The sequence below is a fragment of the Ambystoma mexicanum genome, chromosome 12, assembly GCF_040938575.1.
Source record: "Ambystoma mexicanum isolate Mex_15411 chromosome 12, UKY_AmexF1_1, whole genome shotgun sequence".
NCBI lineage: Eukaryota > Metazoa > Chordata > Amphibia > Caudata > Ambystomatidae > Ambystoma > Ambystoma mexicanum.
This window is the reverse complement of record NC_090936.1, coordinates 170,551,255-170,568,254: the sequence shown is the minus strand read 5'-3', so window position 1 is coordinate 170,568,254 and position 17,000 is coordinate 170,551,255. Positions and strand designations below refer to the sequence as shown.

Below are 17,000 nucleotides of genomic sequence, written 5' to 3'. Positions count from 1 at the left end.
AGGTAAATTCTGGATGAGCGTTCGGGTAATGTCTTTGCATTCGCTCATTCAATGTCTTTGTCTTTTTTCCCCATAGGGGCCGGGGTCCGGAATGCCAGGAAGCAGCAGGACCCGAAATGAAATTGGAATAACCCAACAGGTAAGTCTTAGAAGGAAACTGAGCTTTTCCTATTCCCTTCCTTCTCTCACCTTGTGTTCTTGTCTTTTTCTCTCTAGGCTCTGGGAAGTGGCTGCGGATCCGGATGATCGCTGCTGAAGATGGAGGTGCCCAGGAAAGGTGAGTGAAATGCAGCGCTGCAGCGATCGAAGCGAAATGCTTTTAAAATGATGTCTTCCCTTTCAGGATCGTCGGTGTGAAGTCTCCGTGATGCAGCTTTAGCAGGTAAGGTCTTCTTTCTTCCCAATTCTCTCTTAGCAGGTGACCCAGGATGCTGACAGGCGTGGCTGAAGTCCAGATCCAGATGCAGGAGCTGACACGGTGAGCGTCCAGCTGCGAGGAGCAGAACAACGCGAAGTGTGAGTTGCTGTTCGGGCGTGGTTTAAATAGCTTTGGAAGAAGTTCCAGGTATGTATCCTTCCACCGATCAAGTATGTATCCTTCCCCGACCACACCCAGGGGAAAGTAGTTCCACAGGTAAAGTAGTTCCATTCAGGCCTCAAGAGGGCCTGGATGTAGCAGCATGGTCTGCATCAGGTAAGTGCACCTTAAAACACTTGAACACATGTCTAGCTTTGAGCCTAGCGCCTAAGGCGCCATGACAGGGGTCCAACATGAGCCTGGCGCCTAAGGCGCCAGGACTGTGTCCAAAGGGCCCCAGCTTGGGCCCGCTGGCACTTCCCTGGGGGAAATGATGCCTGCCTCTGGGGTTGCTGGGTCGGACCTGGCTCCTTGGAGGTAGGCATCATGACACAAACACAAAAACGAAAGATTTTTTTGTGTGGCTTTTAAAATGCTGAAATATCACATACTAACCCCCGCCCCCTCCCCTACACACACTCTCGGAAGGCGATCCCGTACCCACTAGTTTTGCTGTAAATCAGTGGGTTTGAAGCTGCAGGTTGAATTACATCAGGCCTCCTAAGAAGTGCTACTGATCTGTAAATAAAAGTGTCAACTTCTGTTGTTAAGTCAGCTCATCTATTGAAGAATTGTCTGGCATTGGGGAAAATGAAGCACAAATTGTATAAAACAGATTGGATTTTAAATGGTCATTGTTGAATAATAAATGTTTTTATCATCATTTTACATGGGACATTAAGCCAAATGTCATTGCACCTAATTTAGCTAAGCACCCCTACTGTGATTTTAGGACTAGTATTTTCACATATAAATTAAATCTGTTTTCATCCCATGATGTTTTAGGAGCCAGAACGTATATTGCAAAAGTGAAGAGATTATGTCGTTACTGCAATACGACTGTGGAAACTTAAAAACATTTATGTATGGATTGTATAGCTGGCATTTATGGGTTATGCTTAAGGAAACAATGTCTGAATGGCTCTGTATTTTGAAAACAAATCATATATCTTTGTCGATTGCTGTAATTTGTAAAGAAGATTTTGTGACCTTATAGTTTGATTGCTAATGCTGCTGAAATGTATTTTTAATCTTTTTCTTTTGTTTGTAAAGTTTTTTTTTTTCTTCAAACTATATCACACAGTAAATACATTTCTGCTATGTGAATTTAGGAACCACTAGGAGACTTATTGGCAACCTCAGCGTTCTAGATGGTTTGATCTGCCATAGCGTTTTCTTTTTAAATAAAAAAAGCTGGCTCTTGTTTATAATAGGACGTATGCCTGTGGTTTTAGTTTAGACTGTATATTTATTTTCAGGCAGCCAATGATGTGTCCCCAATTCTGGTCATATATGGTCTTGATGATCCAGCTAGTATATTGGTAAGGTGCTAGAAGACCAAATAATTCAATCTTTTCACAACCTTCCTATTCGTTTGATGCAAAATTTATTACAAATTGCCTATAGTTGGTAGACCAATAAAAAAGCAAGTACATAATCTATTTACAGCCACTAGACATTTACATATATTATATACATATAAAAGATGTAGTCAAATGTTTCAGCAGAAACACAAAACATAAGCAATACCTGGTTGAAACTGTACATGGGTACATTCACATATCTCTTGTTAACAAATCTTTTGTCGTAATAAATACAAGTTCTATATTTACAACTCTTATAAAAATCTGTCATTTTATCATTTCCTAGTCATAACATGATTTCGAAATATTTCAAACCATCTTATAAAAATAGACGTATTTTAGACATTTCTGATGCCGTTTGTTTGCAGAAAAGGGTTCCAATAGTAGTAGCCCCAGGATCTAGCAATTTTGCAAGACATGGTGTCTTTATTCTGATTTCTTTTAAAACATAGCACAAAGGATCCTTCTCAAACTCGGCACACAGAGTTAAATAAGCTCACAGCAAGCAACACAGCAGAAATGCAGAGCTGTTCGGAGTTGATGCCATCCTGCACTTGTACAGTGAATCGATAATGCTATTCTGTATGTAACAATGGTTCAATTGCCTTGATTTAAAACAGTGGTCTCCAACCTTTTGCTTGCAAGGTTTGAGACTACAGCTCCCTTCAGCCCTATTCAGAACAGGACCACTGGGAGTTCTCTATAACATCTGGAGAGCAGCAGGTTGCCGACCGCTGCTCTAGAAGAATCATGTTGCACTGCTTTAAGAATGTACACAGATGACCACCTCCTTTCCTTGACAGGACGTGTCCATGCCTCACTTTCTCCAAGGAACATGAAAGCCAAAATCCATTTATGCTGCACTTATCTAACTTATCTATAACAAGTCATATTTTTTCTGAGAAATACATATCAATTAGAAGCTATCTGTAATGACTAGCAGTACTCTGCCATTTGTTTAAGCGGTGTGCTTATTTTGCAGTCCTCGTGTTCAACGTTATCCCCTAGGAAGCTTCCCAATCAACTCTAGAAAGCAACATTAATGGCTATTGTAATCCTATTTGTGTCTGCTCAGTACAGGATTGTCCAACTTCAGGCCTCGAGGGCCGGCTCCATGTCGGATTTTCAGGATTCCCCTCATTAATATTCATGAGAGGCATTTGCATGCAAGGATTCTAAATGCATGCACATTTTTGCGCATGAATATTGAGCGATATCCTGAAAATCCCACATGTTTCCGGTCCTGGAGTTGGACGACTCTGCACTAGAGCATACTGCCAGGAAAGAGTCGATTTACAAGCCCAATAAGAAAATGTCATTGCTCAAGCAAACTATACTTTATCGTATAGACATTCAGACAGCCACTTTTGTAACAGTAATACATGCTGCAGGCATGTCTGTAACCATTCTTAATCAATTATTGTCCCCTTTTTTTAGATTTGATCATTCTGTGCAACGGGATATGTTACCTGCATCAATCCTAGCGACAAGGAACAAGTGACAATTCTGAAAATTTGGAGTTGTCAATCATTTGAAAGGAGGTGACTGTGGTGGAGCTTGCAGGCCTATCATATGAAACACTTCCATTTGAAAAGGTCACTAGTGCTTGCGTGGAATCACAGGACTGTTTCTCTGCATCTTCAGAGTTGATGGAAATGAAGCTTCTCTGATTGGTTCTTTTCCATAATGTAGCTTTGGATTGTAAACTTGCAAAGTCTTCTTTAAAATGTGGATTGAAAACTATATAAAGGAGTGGGTTCAAACAAGCAGGCAATGGTACAATTACTAAAAGTACTGACTTAATAACTTCAGGGCCGATGAAAGTGAGGTTCAGCAGTGAGGAAAATGATAAAAAGGCCACAGGACAATACAGAATGCAGTTGGTAAACAGCAGTAGAGCTATGTGTTTAACCATCACACAGTCCAAGACATTTTCCAGATCCCCTTTTTGCAAACTGCAGTAGAGCTTTGTGTATGAGATTGTCATCAAAAGAAAGCAGAAAGAGTTCAGCAGAACAAGAGCTACCATAAGACCCATGGCGGAGGGGTCCCCAAAAGGCATTGGCAAACAAAAAGGGGAAATCGCATAGTCACTGCCGCTGAACAGTGGAACCAGCGCAACTGCCAGAGCTAACGTGAAGGAAAACAAAATGGACAATTTCAAACAGATCAAGGTGGACTTTGTTTCCAATTTGGTAGCACATTTTACAGCCCATCCACGTTCAAATGCTGCCACAGTAAGTAGGAAGACCGAAGCCTCTGAAGCAAAAATTGAAATGAATCCTGTAACTTGACAGCCAACACCAGTTTCCCACCATGCACCATACAGTGCAAAGCTCCCAAAGGTTAACACATCGACACTAGCAAGCACCCCACTAGACAGCCCCATACATGTATTAACAGTAGCTATCAAGCCAATTAAAAGTTTTATGGAAGAAACATAGAAGAGGCAATGGGAAATGGTGGTAATCACAAGTGCATTGCAAACGATGGCCAGTAACACTATTGTCCACACGCCAATTCTAATAAGCCAGCTCCCGAAGAGAAAATCACAGGGTTTGAAGGGTCCTGCAAAAGAAAGGAAAGCACATCAGTGATATTAGGTCATCAGCTCAACACCTCTAATAACTCTGCTGTTTGCAGAGCATTTTACTTCAAAATAAACTCAAAAACACTGCTAATGTGTCCGAGGCAGGGTATTGTGATATTGTGCAGCTTTGTTTATTGTGGCAATGGACTATGATGATTTGCATATGCGGAGAGTCAGAACTGTGTGATGAACTAGCTTGTGTGATTGGCAAACCCCATAAACAATTTGGCACAGTAGTAACCTGTCTAGATTCGGTTTATGTATGTGATTTTTCCCTCATGGAGACTGGTCAGCAGAGGGTTACATTTTCTGGCTGCCATTGGCCAACAGTACAAGGGGGTACCTAAATCAATGTTCAATTTGAGAGGTGCTGCGCCCCTCATTTCTGGTCTAAGAACCGCCCCTTTGATATCAAGTGAATAAACATTTTAGATAATGAATATCAAAGGTTTTTATATAAAATGCATATAACATGAATATATATTTTATATATAAGGTTGGCATACAATTTGATAAGAGCCCCAACATTTTGAATATCATTTTGATAGACATTTTATATAAATGTTATATGAACTGGATATAAATTCTAAATTCTACATAAAATATAGATGGTCATGAATTTATAAAATCAATATCAAAATTCTATATATACTATAGATGTCATGAGTTTTACACAGGCTAGAGAGTTCAGTTAGCTCCATTACCTAGTAATATTAAACTTTGATATACATTTTATATGGAGTATGAACAGAGGCCTTGAGGACCGCCCCAGACCTTGTATGGCAGCCCATAAATACCCCTACGTGAATTCGTTTTATACGCTAAGTGTGGTTCACAGTCTAATACAAAAGACCCCAAACTACTGGCTTTTGGCAATGCGTGTTTCTTTTTAAATGAAGACAATGCACAATCTTTTTTTGTTGATAAAACATTTATTTTTATTCATAACATAGTCAAGACAACCACAAAACGAGAAAGTAAAATGAAAAAATAAAAGCATTCGAGGACAAGCATTTCCCATCATAAGTTAGCATTAATATTAGTATCACCAGAACCAAGATCATTTCCCTTGACCTTCTGTTTATCTATTCATGTTATCATCACCATTGTCCGTGGCCATTAAGGCCCACTCTCTTCCCGTCTCCCCCATATTTTAGAGGCTTTGGTTGGACAGCCTCTTGCGTTATATATCCGACGTTCAATCATGGCGCATGTGTCCATGTCCATTACCCACTGTTCCATTTTCGGGGGCTCCGGCACTCCCCATTTTTTGTGCGATGTTGCGCTTCATTAGGCCCGCAGCTGTGTTTAAAAGCTGCTTTTCCCATTTATTAAGTTCGGCTTCATCTGGTACTCCCAGGACTAGGACCCTTGGGTCCAATTGTATAGTGCAAGTGAGTATCCTGGTCAGTTCAGTACAACAAGCGTCCCAGAAGGTGTGGATCCGGGGACATGACCACAGGTCTCCTCTCCACACCGGAGACCGTTCCGGTTCGTTGCCCTCTTCCAGCCATACAATCTAGTTCTAGGGTAGTACACTCTGTGCAGGATTTTAAGTTGCACCAGCCTGAGCCTAGAGGAGATAGCCACTTCCCGTGGGTGCATTAGTACCTGGATCCAGTCCTTTGGGTCTAACTCTCCCACATCTTTTTCCCATTTGGTTTTTAGGCTCGTTAGTTCAGAGGTGGCAAAGGACGTGATAGTGTTGTAGAGGATAGATGTGCATTTGGTGGGGATGTGCGCTGGTAGCATATTGCGTTCTATCGGTGTGTAGTCTGGGACGTGTCCTCAACGGGTATATGGGTTCTCAGGGAATGGGTTAGTTGCATGTAGTGGTACCGTTTGGTATCCGGGAGTTGGAATTTGCACTGCATGTCTTCGAATGAGGTTGGTTTCCCGTCTTTCACGATATAATAATAATAATTAGGCTTTTATATAGCGCTACAAACCCTCAGCTTATTATTACCCACGGTGTGTGGTGCTCATTTATCGACCTCGGAAGGATGAAAGGCTGAGTTTGGCCCCGCCGGGATTCGAACCTGCGTTAACAGGCTCTGCACGGGTGTCAAAGCGGGCGCTCTACTCGCTGTGCCACTTGACCGGCTATGATACATACCACTAATATCTTCTACTTTCAGAATCCCAGCCCTCACCCAGGGGGGCCATGGTTCGGGTTTCTCGATTTCTTTTAGGTTGCAATTATGCCATAGGGGTTGTGCCGCGGTTATTCTGTTTCCCCACCCTACAAACATGTGTGACTGTCTCCAAATAGTGGTATGTATCATAGTTGTCGGCGGAAGGGGTCTCTGGGGTGATTGGTATAATAAATGTAGTGGATCTGTGCCCTGCATAGCCTCCACCTGGGCCCTTATGTGGGGTTGTTTCCGGTCCCCATGAAGCAGGTCATTGACCACCGCAAGTTGTGAGGCCCAGTAATAGGTTTGGAGGCGGGGCACCCCTATCCCACCCTCCCAAATCGACCTTTGAAGTGTGGTCAGTGCTATACGTGATGGGCCTCCACCCCATATAAGTTCCCTAAGAAGGGTCTCGACCCGGTTAAATTCAGAGTTTGGGATCTTCAGTTGGGCATTCTGCAGGACATAGAGGAATCTCGGAAGAGCCATCATTTTAAAAAGTGCGGCTCTACCCATGAGGGTCAGAGGGAGAAGTTTCCAGTGGTGAACATCATTGACAAACCGGTCAATGATCGGTTGAAGATTGTGCAATACATATCTGGTAAGATCTGCTGTTATGAAGCTGTGTTGCTCCGTTCGGTACGGGCAATCCTGTGGGTTGGCCTGCCCTCCGCCCTTCACCGGGAAGAATACGGATTTCTTCCAATTGATTCTCGATCCACTGAACTCCCCGTAACAGATGAGCATCTGAGTTACTATAGGGCAGGTCCGGGCCGGTTCGCCCAGATATACCAGGAGGTTGTCTGCGTATAGGGAGGTTTGGTCTTCATGTCCCTCAGGCCATCTAAATCCCGTCCAGGCCACATTCTGGCGGAGCCATAGGGCGAGTGGTTCAATCGCGAGGGAGAAGAGAAGGGAGGGGCAGGGGGCAACCCTGTCGCGTACCTCTGCCCAATGGGAAGGATCGGGAAGTCCACCCGTTCACCTTGACCTCTGCCTGGATATTCGTATAGAGCAGTTTTACCCGGTGTCCAGTTAATATGTCGAATCCATAATGTTGAATGACAAAAATGTCAAAAAAAAATTGACCGAATGTTTTTTTTTTTCGAATGTCATTTTTTGATTTACATGTTTTTTTTTGCTTTTGTGCGTTAAAAAAAGGGTTAAAAAAAAGGGGGGAACCCCCCATTTCGAAAAGGGGGGAACCCCCCCATTTCGAACAGAAAATAAAAAGAAATGCATTCGAAAAAAAAAAATTGGCCCATTTTGTTTCGACATTATGTAATTCGAAAATATCACTATAAACCGTTTTACCCATCCCAAGAAACCATCTCCAAACACCATGCGTTTCATGATCTCCCAAAGGCTATCCCACCGGATCGAGTCAAAGGCCCTTTCAAAATAAATTGCCAAAAGGGCGAGTGGAGTGTCAATGATAGGGGCCCGTTCTAGTGCCAGGTGAAGCCGACGCAGATTCATTCGAGTTGACTTGTGTGGCATAAAGCCACACTTGTCCGGATGTATCAGAGTGTCTATCACCGGTTGGAGCCTATTAGCTAGGAGTTTGGCCAGGACCTTGGCTTCACCGTTAATTAACGAGATCGGCCTGTAAGAGGCACATCTCTCCTGGGGTTTGTCGGGTTTAGGGATAACTACAATGGTTGCCTTGCATAGGTCCGGTGGGAGGTGCCCTGTTCCCGGGCGCTTAGCAGTATTTTATGCAGGGGGTCGCTATGTTATTCACGCTTAGTTTTTGCCAGATTTTAACCGGGAACCTGTTAGGGCCCGGAGTTTTCCCTGATTGCAGTTGTGCTAGGGCTTCATTTATTTCAGCTTCTGAGAGGTCAAAGTCCAGTGTCCCCCTCTGATGTGCTGACAGGGTTGGGATTGTTATGTCGTTTAGGAGGGTTGGATCTAGTGACGAGGTTGGGGCCTGATATAGTGCTGCGTAGAATTGGGCAAATGCTTCCGCTATCTCAGCGTCCGATCGGCACCTCTCTCCCTGTGGGGTGATGTTACACTTCAGGCTTCCCTGTGGGCCTCCTTGCAGAGTACGACTTCTTTACAAGCTCCTCTATGGACCAGATACAGGCTACACCATGGCGTCTGTACAAACTTTGACTGACTCCGGGTCAGCTGACACGTCTTGTACGGCAAGACATGCCCCTCTTACGACTATAAAACCACCGTCTTCCAAGGGGCTCATTGCTGCTAATTAGTGTTACAAGCTACACGCGGTTTAGTCCGTTACTACTTCGTGTCTTCCTACACAATTCCTCATCTGAACTCCTGATTTTGACCTTTGGCTGACTACTGGATTGCCTCGTCTCCTCCTTTATTCCTGTCGTGCTCGTCTGGTTGTTAGACTCGGAACGTTACTGGATCCGGCTCCCTTCTGTCTCTTGCGGTACTTCACTCCAGGTTGCCGATTCTGCACTCGGAACTAAATTGCTGTCAACTATCTGGAACTTTTCTACAGCTACTCTGGATACATGTGTGCTCAGGTACATACGTAATTGGCTATCCCCATCTCTGCTACTATTTATCTCCCCGACTTGTTTGGATATTTGTCTTCTGTTGGATTCTGGGACATTGAGTGACTTTCCTGTGAGATTGTCTTTAAGTGCATATAAACGCCTTCCTGAAAACTGCACCAACCCGGCCCTAGTGCGACCCTCGTGCCGTCCGGGGCGACTTCCCTATACTAACATCCCTGTTTGTTATTTTCTCCTGTCGTTGTCTTCTGTTTCCTGGATTACTTTCCTCAATATATCCTTATTCAGGTTAGTTGTTATCAATTCTATATATAGTTGGGACCAATATTGAATTAGACCATTTCCACTCATTTTGTATTATTCCTTGTAGATCCACCCTGGGGAAGCTCCACTCCAATATCTATCTAGGTAGTTGCCTATTTAAGTCAACTGTTCTAATCACTTGCATTTACCTCAACACTGTCTAATATCTTTGTATTCCTTTGCAGCATTGGTATTGGTGGTGTGTGTTCTCCCCGCTCTTTTATTCAATTGACACCTCTGTCTGTCCCAACTGAAACAGCAGAGAGGTACATTGTGGAAAAGAGCCCCTCTTTGAGGAAGCCTGAGTCTTGTACTCAGGGGAGCTGGGATGAAAGGCTGAATATCGATTCTTGTACCACCATCATCTCCAAGGTCACTTCTCTGCATCTTCGACCTATTTTGGAGTGGTGAGTAACGGGTGACGAGCTCCTGGACACAGCTATGTCCCTCATCTCCCTTCTCCAGCCAGGCTAACATTTTTCCTGCTTTATCCCCAAACTCGCATACTCTTGCTCTGGATTCCCAATGGGCTTGTTTGGCATTATCTAGCATTGGGTTTCGGAGGTGCTCAGTGGCGCGTTTGAGGGATGTTTGGGTCTGAGGGGTTGGGTCAAGGCTGTGGTTGTTCTCCCACTGGGTTACCTCCCCCTCTTGCCTCTATTATCTTCCGAAGTTTCTCCCTCTTTTTGTTTGCCGTCCAGGAAATTATTTCTCCCCGCAACACAGTTTTGTAGGCCTCCCATATCACTACCGGGTCATTTTCCCCAGTATCATTAATCTCGAAGTATTCGGTGGAGACTTCAGTAAGGCGGTCTACCAGCTCGGGGAAGCCCAGATAGTAGTTATTCAGCCTCCATGTTTTAGGGGGGGGGGTTATACCCTGCAACTGTATCTCCACTGTCAGAGGTGAGTGGTCGGAGACTCCCCGGGGGAGTAAGTCTGCCGACAGTACTCTGAAGAGGTCTATATGCGGAAGGAAGAGGTAGTCAAGCCCGGAGAGAGAATCGTGGGCTCCTGAGTGGAATGAATAACCTCTAGTTTCCGGGTGTAGTTCCCGCCACAGGTCGCAAAGACCTAAGGCGGATACGAAGTTGGACAGCTTCGTGGGGGTATTCGGGTTGTGTTGTCTGAGATGGGTGCAGTCTATAGTGTTACACATGACGTCGTTAAAGTCACCACCCAGAAACCACTTATCAGGTTGATGTTTGCCCATGAGGGTAGTCAATTCATCTAACAGTTCCTGCCCCAGTCCCGGTGGGGAGTAAATTGAGACAAACCCAAATTTCTCATCCCAGAGTGTTCGTAGGATTAGCACATAGCGACCCGAGGGTCCCGTTCTAATTCCTGCAAGGCAAATGGGATGCGTTTGTGTATAAGAATGAGGGTGCCCCTGGATCCCATTGTGTATCCCGCATGAAAGGTGGTCCTATAATTGGTTCTCTGGAAGAGAGTACAGTGTGATCCCGCTAGGTGTGTTTCTGTTAGCAGGGCCACGTCGGCGGAGTGTCTATTGAGTAATTGCTTAACTAGGTGCCGTTTGATCGCAGGGCCCATCCCGTTCACGTTCCAAGTGAGCACCTTGAGGGACTTGGGACGTTCAGACGATAATGACTGAGATTGGTCTGGTGCCATCTAGCAAATCTGTTAGAGGGTTGGGCGGATGTCTTACGGGGATAGAATCCCGGTCTATGGTGATGTATGTAAATCATGCGAAGAATGGTGATTGAATTGCTGTCCAAGCATGCTGTGGTCCCAACTAACCAAGAACCATAATAACCCCTGAGGCCTGTAAGGGTGCGTTGGTCCTGGGGCAACAAAAAGCTCTCCCCAACTAGCCCCTCCCTCCCCATACTCCACCCCAACACAAAGTACCTGTCGCCCAAACATTGCTGACACTCAAAAGAAGTAGGGTGTCAACGTTAACAGTCCCTAATTGAGTTAAACTAGAAAGTTGGGGGTGGGGGTTGCCCAAGTGCGAGGGTAGTAAGTCTCTGTGCTCTCCGTCCTGCCTTCTTGGCAGGGGCGCGTTGTCCTTTGTGGGCAAGTGCGATCTAGTTACTTCACTGAGGCCGGCCCTTTTGAGTCTTTCAGGTAGGTCTTATTACTGTTATGCTTGCATGCCTTTCTTTGGTTTAAATAATGTCTTTTCTCTTTCCAAAGGTGCGCGGAAGTTCACGGTGGAACGTTGGCTGAGTTGCGACTCGCCGGTAAGTGATGGTGCATGGAGAGCGCCTTGATGCAGTAAGTAGGCGCTATGCGCAGCGTTATGATGCCTTGCCTTTGCTAACCTGTTGCCTTTTTGCGGTGCTCACCCGGAGCAAGAAGTCCCAAGGCGATGCTGGTCGATGGACGACTTGTGAGGTAAGCTTCCGGCACGATTGTAAAATGTCTAATGTTCTGTTTCTCCCTTTTTTGCAGATCCGTCGGTCCGGGAGGCTCGCTGATCCTTGGATGCTGTTTGCAGGAGCTGAGGGCAGCTAGCGATGGAATTACAGGTAAGCTGCTGCTATTAACGATGTCCTTTTGTTTTTCAGATGTTGTTCTTCCGAGGTTCGCAGGTACAACTGAACACGATGAGCGTCACGTTGCAGGATTGCAAAGTAACGCGAAGCGTGTCATTCAAGTCGGGTGTGGTTTAAATAGCTTCAGAAAAGTAGTCCAGATGAAGTAGGTTACCACACCCAAAACACTACACCGCATAGCTTGGTTCCAAGGGCACCAAGCTATGTGGGTGCCTCCATGTTGGCTGGCACTGGAAACAAAGTAATCCCAAAAACACAAGTCCTCATGAAGTATGAGTCTGGTGCCAGCGGCGCCAGGACTGGCCCCAAGAGGGCTTCAGCAAAGGATGCCTGAGTTTGTTAGAGACCCGATCCAAGGCCCCTCCTGGACCATGGGCTGACCAGGGGGGTTTTAGGATAACGGGCCGTGACATCCAGCACTCGACGTTGGTCCACTGGTGATCTGCGGTTTCTGCCCCTATTACGTCTGGGTGCTGACCAGTCTCCCTCTATGTGCTGCTCCGCCCAGTGCCATGCCTCCCCAGGGTTGTCAAAGTGGACTGTTGTGCCTTTATGATACATTTTCAGTTGCGCAGGAAAAAGCAGGCCGTATTTAACTCCTAATGTTTGCAGTTGTCTTTTGAGCTTTCCAAAGGATTGTCTCGCCTTCTGTACCTCCCTTGTATAGTCGGGGAAGAAGGCTATCTTGGATCCGTTTAAAGTGATTGTGCCCTTGGTTCGTGCCTGCTATAAAAGTGCATCTCGATCTCGGTAGTTTAGCAACTTCGCTCTCACAGTTCGTGGGGGAGGGCCGGACATCGGTCTATCTGTGGGCATGCGGTGTGCTCTTTCTATAGAGAAAAATTTGGAGAAGGATTGCGGGTCAAACAGGTCTCTTAGCCACTGCTCCAGGAAAAGTTCCATACATGAACCTTCAGTTTTCTCAGGGATACCGAGTATGCAAACGTTGTTACGCTTAGACCTTCCTTCACCTTCTTCGACCCTAGCCTCTAGAGTCTTGAGCTTGGCGGAGACTCCTTGGAGTTGTTGTTGCATACTATGTAGGCCATCCTCTGTGTTGGAAATGCGCTGTTCTGCTTCTCCAGTGCGCGCCGATAGCTTCTGTAAATCGTGTCTGAGGAAGGATACATCCAGGCTTATTCCGTCTATCTTCTGCTCCATGGATGAGCAGGAATCTGCAATGGCGGCCATGACATCTCTTAGGGAGAGCGTGTGTGCAGAGTCTGTGTCTTCGGAGGGCAGCGGTTGGAGTTCGGGAGCCTGTGGTGGGGGAACAGTGTATTGGTCGATCCTATTTTGCATTGTGGGTTTCTTCGATTTTCTTTCTCCATGCTTGCTGCCAGGCCCTGCGGACGTGATCTTATAGCGAGGTTCCTGTCTTGCTGATCACAAGGCTTCTTGCGAAGGTCGATCCCCATTTAGCAGCTCTGTCAAAACAGTGGGGTTACCCCAGCTCCGAGGAGGGGGGGGTGCAGTGTGGTTCACTCCCTGTTGTCGGCCCCCTGAACGATGGCGGACCGCAGTGTCGAGCTGCAGTTTGAAGCTGTGGTGGTCGGCTCTCCCCTGTCGCAATCTTTGTCAGCCTCGCGGGATGTTGACACTCTTTAGGAGAGCTGAGTACATTGTTGTGCGGCCTGGTCTCCCCGAGGAAATCCGGCGTCTTCTCCGTAGAGGTTAACTTTTACTGAGGGCGGGGATTACGAAGGTTCTGCCCCCAACAATCGGCCCTCGGTCAGTGGCAGTCCTCCCTGTCCTTCTTCTACTTGTTGCTGCGGTGCCAGGCCGGTGTCCCACCACTCTCGGTCATTGGAGGCGGTAGTTGTTGTACCGGGAGGTTGCTGTTCTCTCCGTGGGTTAAAGGCCTTGCTGCGCCACATCTCGCCCCTATGTGCCCCAGTGTGTTTCAGCACTGTTTAGCTTGTTCTGAGCGGGGGCGGGATTGTGAGGTGGATGCCCTCCTGGTTCCGCTCAGCGACTGTTCGCACTTTTTGCCGCTCTTATGCGTGGCACCCCACGCAGCTCTTGGCAGCTGGAAACCGCGGTCAAAACGCCACTATGAGTTCTGCGTTCATTCAAGAGGGTTATGGCCCCAGCGTTCATGGATATGCTGGCTGGCCGCGTAGTAATTCCTCTGGGTAGGGCTCGGGTGGTCCCTGAGCTCCTCACACGTTACGGAGTGCTCTGGGGCGAGAGAGCCCGGCGCTGGTCGGGGTGCCTGCCGGTCGGGCGAGCAGGGGGGGCTGGGCTTCACGCAAGGGGGCTCTGGTATGAGCACTCACCGGCAGGTCGCTATGCTGGATCAGCACTGTCTCAGTTGGGCCCCTCCTTGCCTCTTCGGTCCCAGACAGGCGGCTCGGATTTCGGATCCCTCCGAGCCGGGGTCCCTCGGTTCTCCGTGCTTGCTCCTTCGTGCCCTCAAGCCCTCACTCCTCGGGACGCGACCGCCGTATCAGTCAATGTGCCTGGGGGGGCCTCCACCTCACCCAGCGCTTCAGATCCTCGCTGCGGCAGGCTACAGGCTGGTGGGTCGGCGGTCCGCAACCGCTGGACCGTCCCGCTCCTCTCACAGTACGCCCATTAGACCGATTCCAGCAGCCGTCTTGGTTGCTTGCAGGTTGACGTCGGGGCCAATATTCACCAGCTTCCAGTTTCACCACCTCGGTGCGATATGCGCCGATTTTTGGTGTGGATGTGCCCCAAGGTGTCGCACACCGGCAGGTGTGTTTTGAAGGTCGGCAGGTGCAGATATGCGGGCGTTACAATCAGGATGTCAGCTGCAGCAGCGGGAGCTCAAGAGGCTCACGTCTATCGCATCTCACAGTTGGCCACGCCCCCCGACAATGCCCAATCTTGAAACTTGCATAAAAACTAATGGCGTGGGCAATGCTTGTTTTTTTTTTTATAAATTCACACAATGCACAATCCTGACACTTTTTTACATAAAAACTATCAGCTTTGGCAATGCTTGTTTTCTTTTTAAATGAACACAATGCAGATATAAAAGGGCGTTTGTAGAATAGCTGATCTACATCAGGTCTCCACAGCCTTCAGAAACCCCTCGCTGTTTACAGGGAAACATGCAGCATAGAAATGGCTGTTGGTGGCGACATGCAGACATGAAGCCAGCACTGTGCTGAGGAGGGTTTTTGGGCTTTGCTAAACTCGGGCAGAGATGATGCAATAAACTGACTCAGCCTTTGGAATGCCACAAATTCTGATGACTCACACTGGCATTCTGCATTTTTGCTTAGCCAGCAACAGGATGCACACGTGGGCTGCTAAGAAGGCCTTCTATGTTTAGCTCTGCTGAACTTGGCAGAATACAGGACAGGGTTCCCAAAATATATATATATATTTATTTTATCAAATCAGCTGTAGCCCGTAGGGATGGGTGGTTTCTATTTTCTGATTCTGATAAAATGTCGATATGAAAGCAAAAGGAAGCAGCACCCGAGGGTTCAGCAAATTTTAGATTTTGCTATGACACAGGAAGCCCATTTTGTGCAAAATAAGCGAGAAATACAAAGGGTAGGGTATGGTACGATTTGTAGATGCAATGGCCTCTGTGACCTAGATGGGGTGGGCTCATTACCCCTTAAAAGGGCAACTTCTGACTGCTGCAGGGACACTGTCTAGGAGTCATGCTGATTTACGACGGAGGTGAATTTCTGCGAAAACCCTGTTCTGGAGACTCCTGCTGTGCGCCTGATTGACTGACTGGAGTTGATTGATTGGAGTGGCTGGCAGGCTGGGGAAACTCTGAGGAGCTAATTGGATCTATTATGGCTCAGGGGCTTTGGGCCAGAGGACTGCAACCACCTACAGAGCCTTTCATTGGAAACAAGCCCCTATATTTACCAATCAGCTTAAGGACAGCAAGAAAAGGTGAGTTGATTTGGGGGTTTTGTATTTTTCTAAAAATGTACAGTTTCAGGGGTTGTAGTGATGGGGCTGTTTCCGCGGTGTAGCTAGCTTTTGAAGCACTGTGGCTGTGCGGGCTTTAAGTAGCCAAACATTGACAATTATTTTGGTTAAAAGATGTTTTGACATGGGAAATATTTACAATGCATTCAATGTAAAGAGCAGAGACACATTCGATACTGTACCTGCTGATATCCCATACCCTTTTTGAGGCAGACTGGTTAAATATGTTTTTAGTGTTAGTGTTGTTCATCTCGTGGCTTTGCATATCGGCTAGGATAATGCGTAGGTGATGAACAGGCAGAGACAAAATAGTTGTGAAAGGCGTCTATGGTTGAGTTGGATTGCATCTCTGTATTGTCATGTGTGAGATCACATAAGTGGTGTTGGGTGCAGAGCCTATGTTCTGTTTGGCTACAGCATTTGGGAACAGGTTTGACTTGTGTAGAGGTTTTTATAAGTGTTTATGGGGTGGTCACACAATCAAGCACTAATCAAATTTTACTTAACGTGTTAAAAGACCGCGCTTAAAAGATTGTGTAAAAGCTTGGAAATTATGAGGTCAAGATTATAGAGCAGGTAAAATCCTGGCTTCGCTGTGTGTTGTCATGTGCAATTATTTAAGCCTACTCTGCTGTTAGTGTATAAAATGGGGGTGGGGTTATTTCAAATAATGGGAACTCTTTGCAAATTCAGTTCTTCCAAGCATGTAACCATGCACCCTGCAGAGATTCCTTTTAAAGCTAAATGTAATCTTTGGGAGGGTCCACATGCACAAGCACACATACACATGCACACACTAGGCAATGCAGCTCTTTTTCAGTGATCAGCACTACTAGCATGACTTCAAACACTGTTCATGTTTGAAAAGGTTTGTTTAAACATTGTAAATTAAGTCTTTCACAAATTAAACCTTCTCCAGCATGGGGTCTGGCATGGATTCACATGCTCATGAATATTTCCCATCGTCAGGCTGGGACTCCTTGGAAAAAGAAAAAACAGTTTCACTTTCACTTACAAACTGTATTTCTCGTTTAAACCAATCGCTGTCTTCTGGGTCATACTGCTCCCATCCAATGACAGCCCTCTCCCT

At 46.3% G+C, this 17,000-nt stretch overlaps 1 protein-coding gene across 2 annotated transcripts in view; it reads right to left on the bottom strand.

Annotated features, from left to right (window-relative positions):
- Positions 1 to 1,947: 1,947 nt before the first annotated feature.
- The window catches only part of LGR5 (leucine rich repeat containing G protein-coupled receptor 5), a 2,032,903-nt gene continuing 2,017,850 nt past the window's right edge, over positions 1,948 to 17,000 (bottom strand). For both annotated transcript variants that reach the window (XM_069628249.1, XM_069628250.1), the window contains one exon: positions 1,948 to 4,509. In XM_069628249.1, the coding sequence (XP_069484350.1) occupies positions 3,422 to 4,509 (1,088 nt within the window). In that variant the 3' untranslated portion in view covers positions 1,948 to 3,421. The remainder of the gene's footprint in view (positions 4,510 to 17,000) is intronic.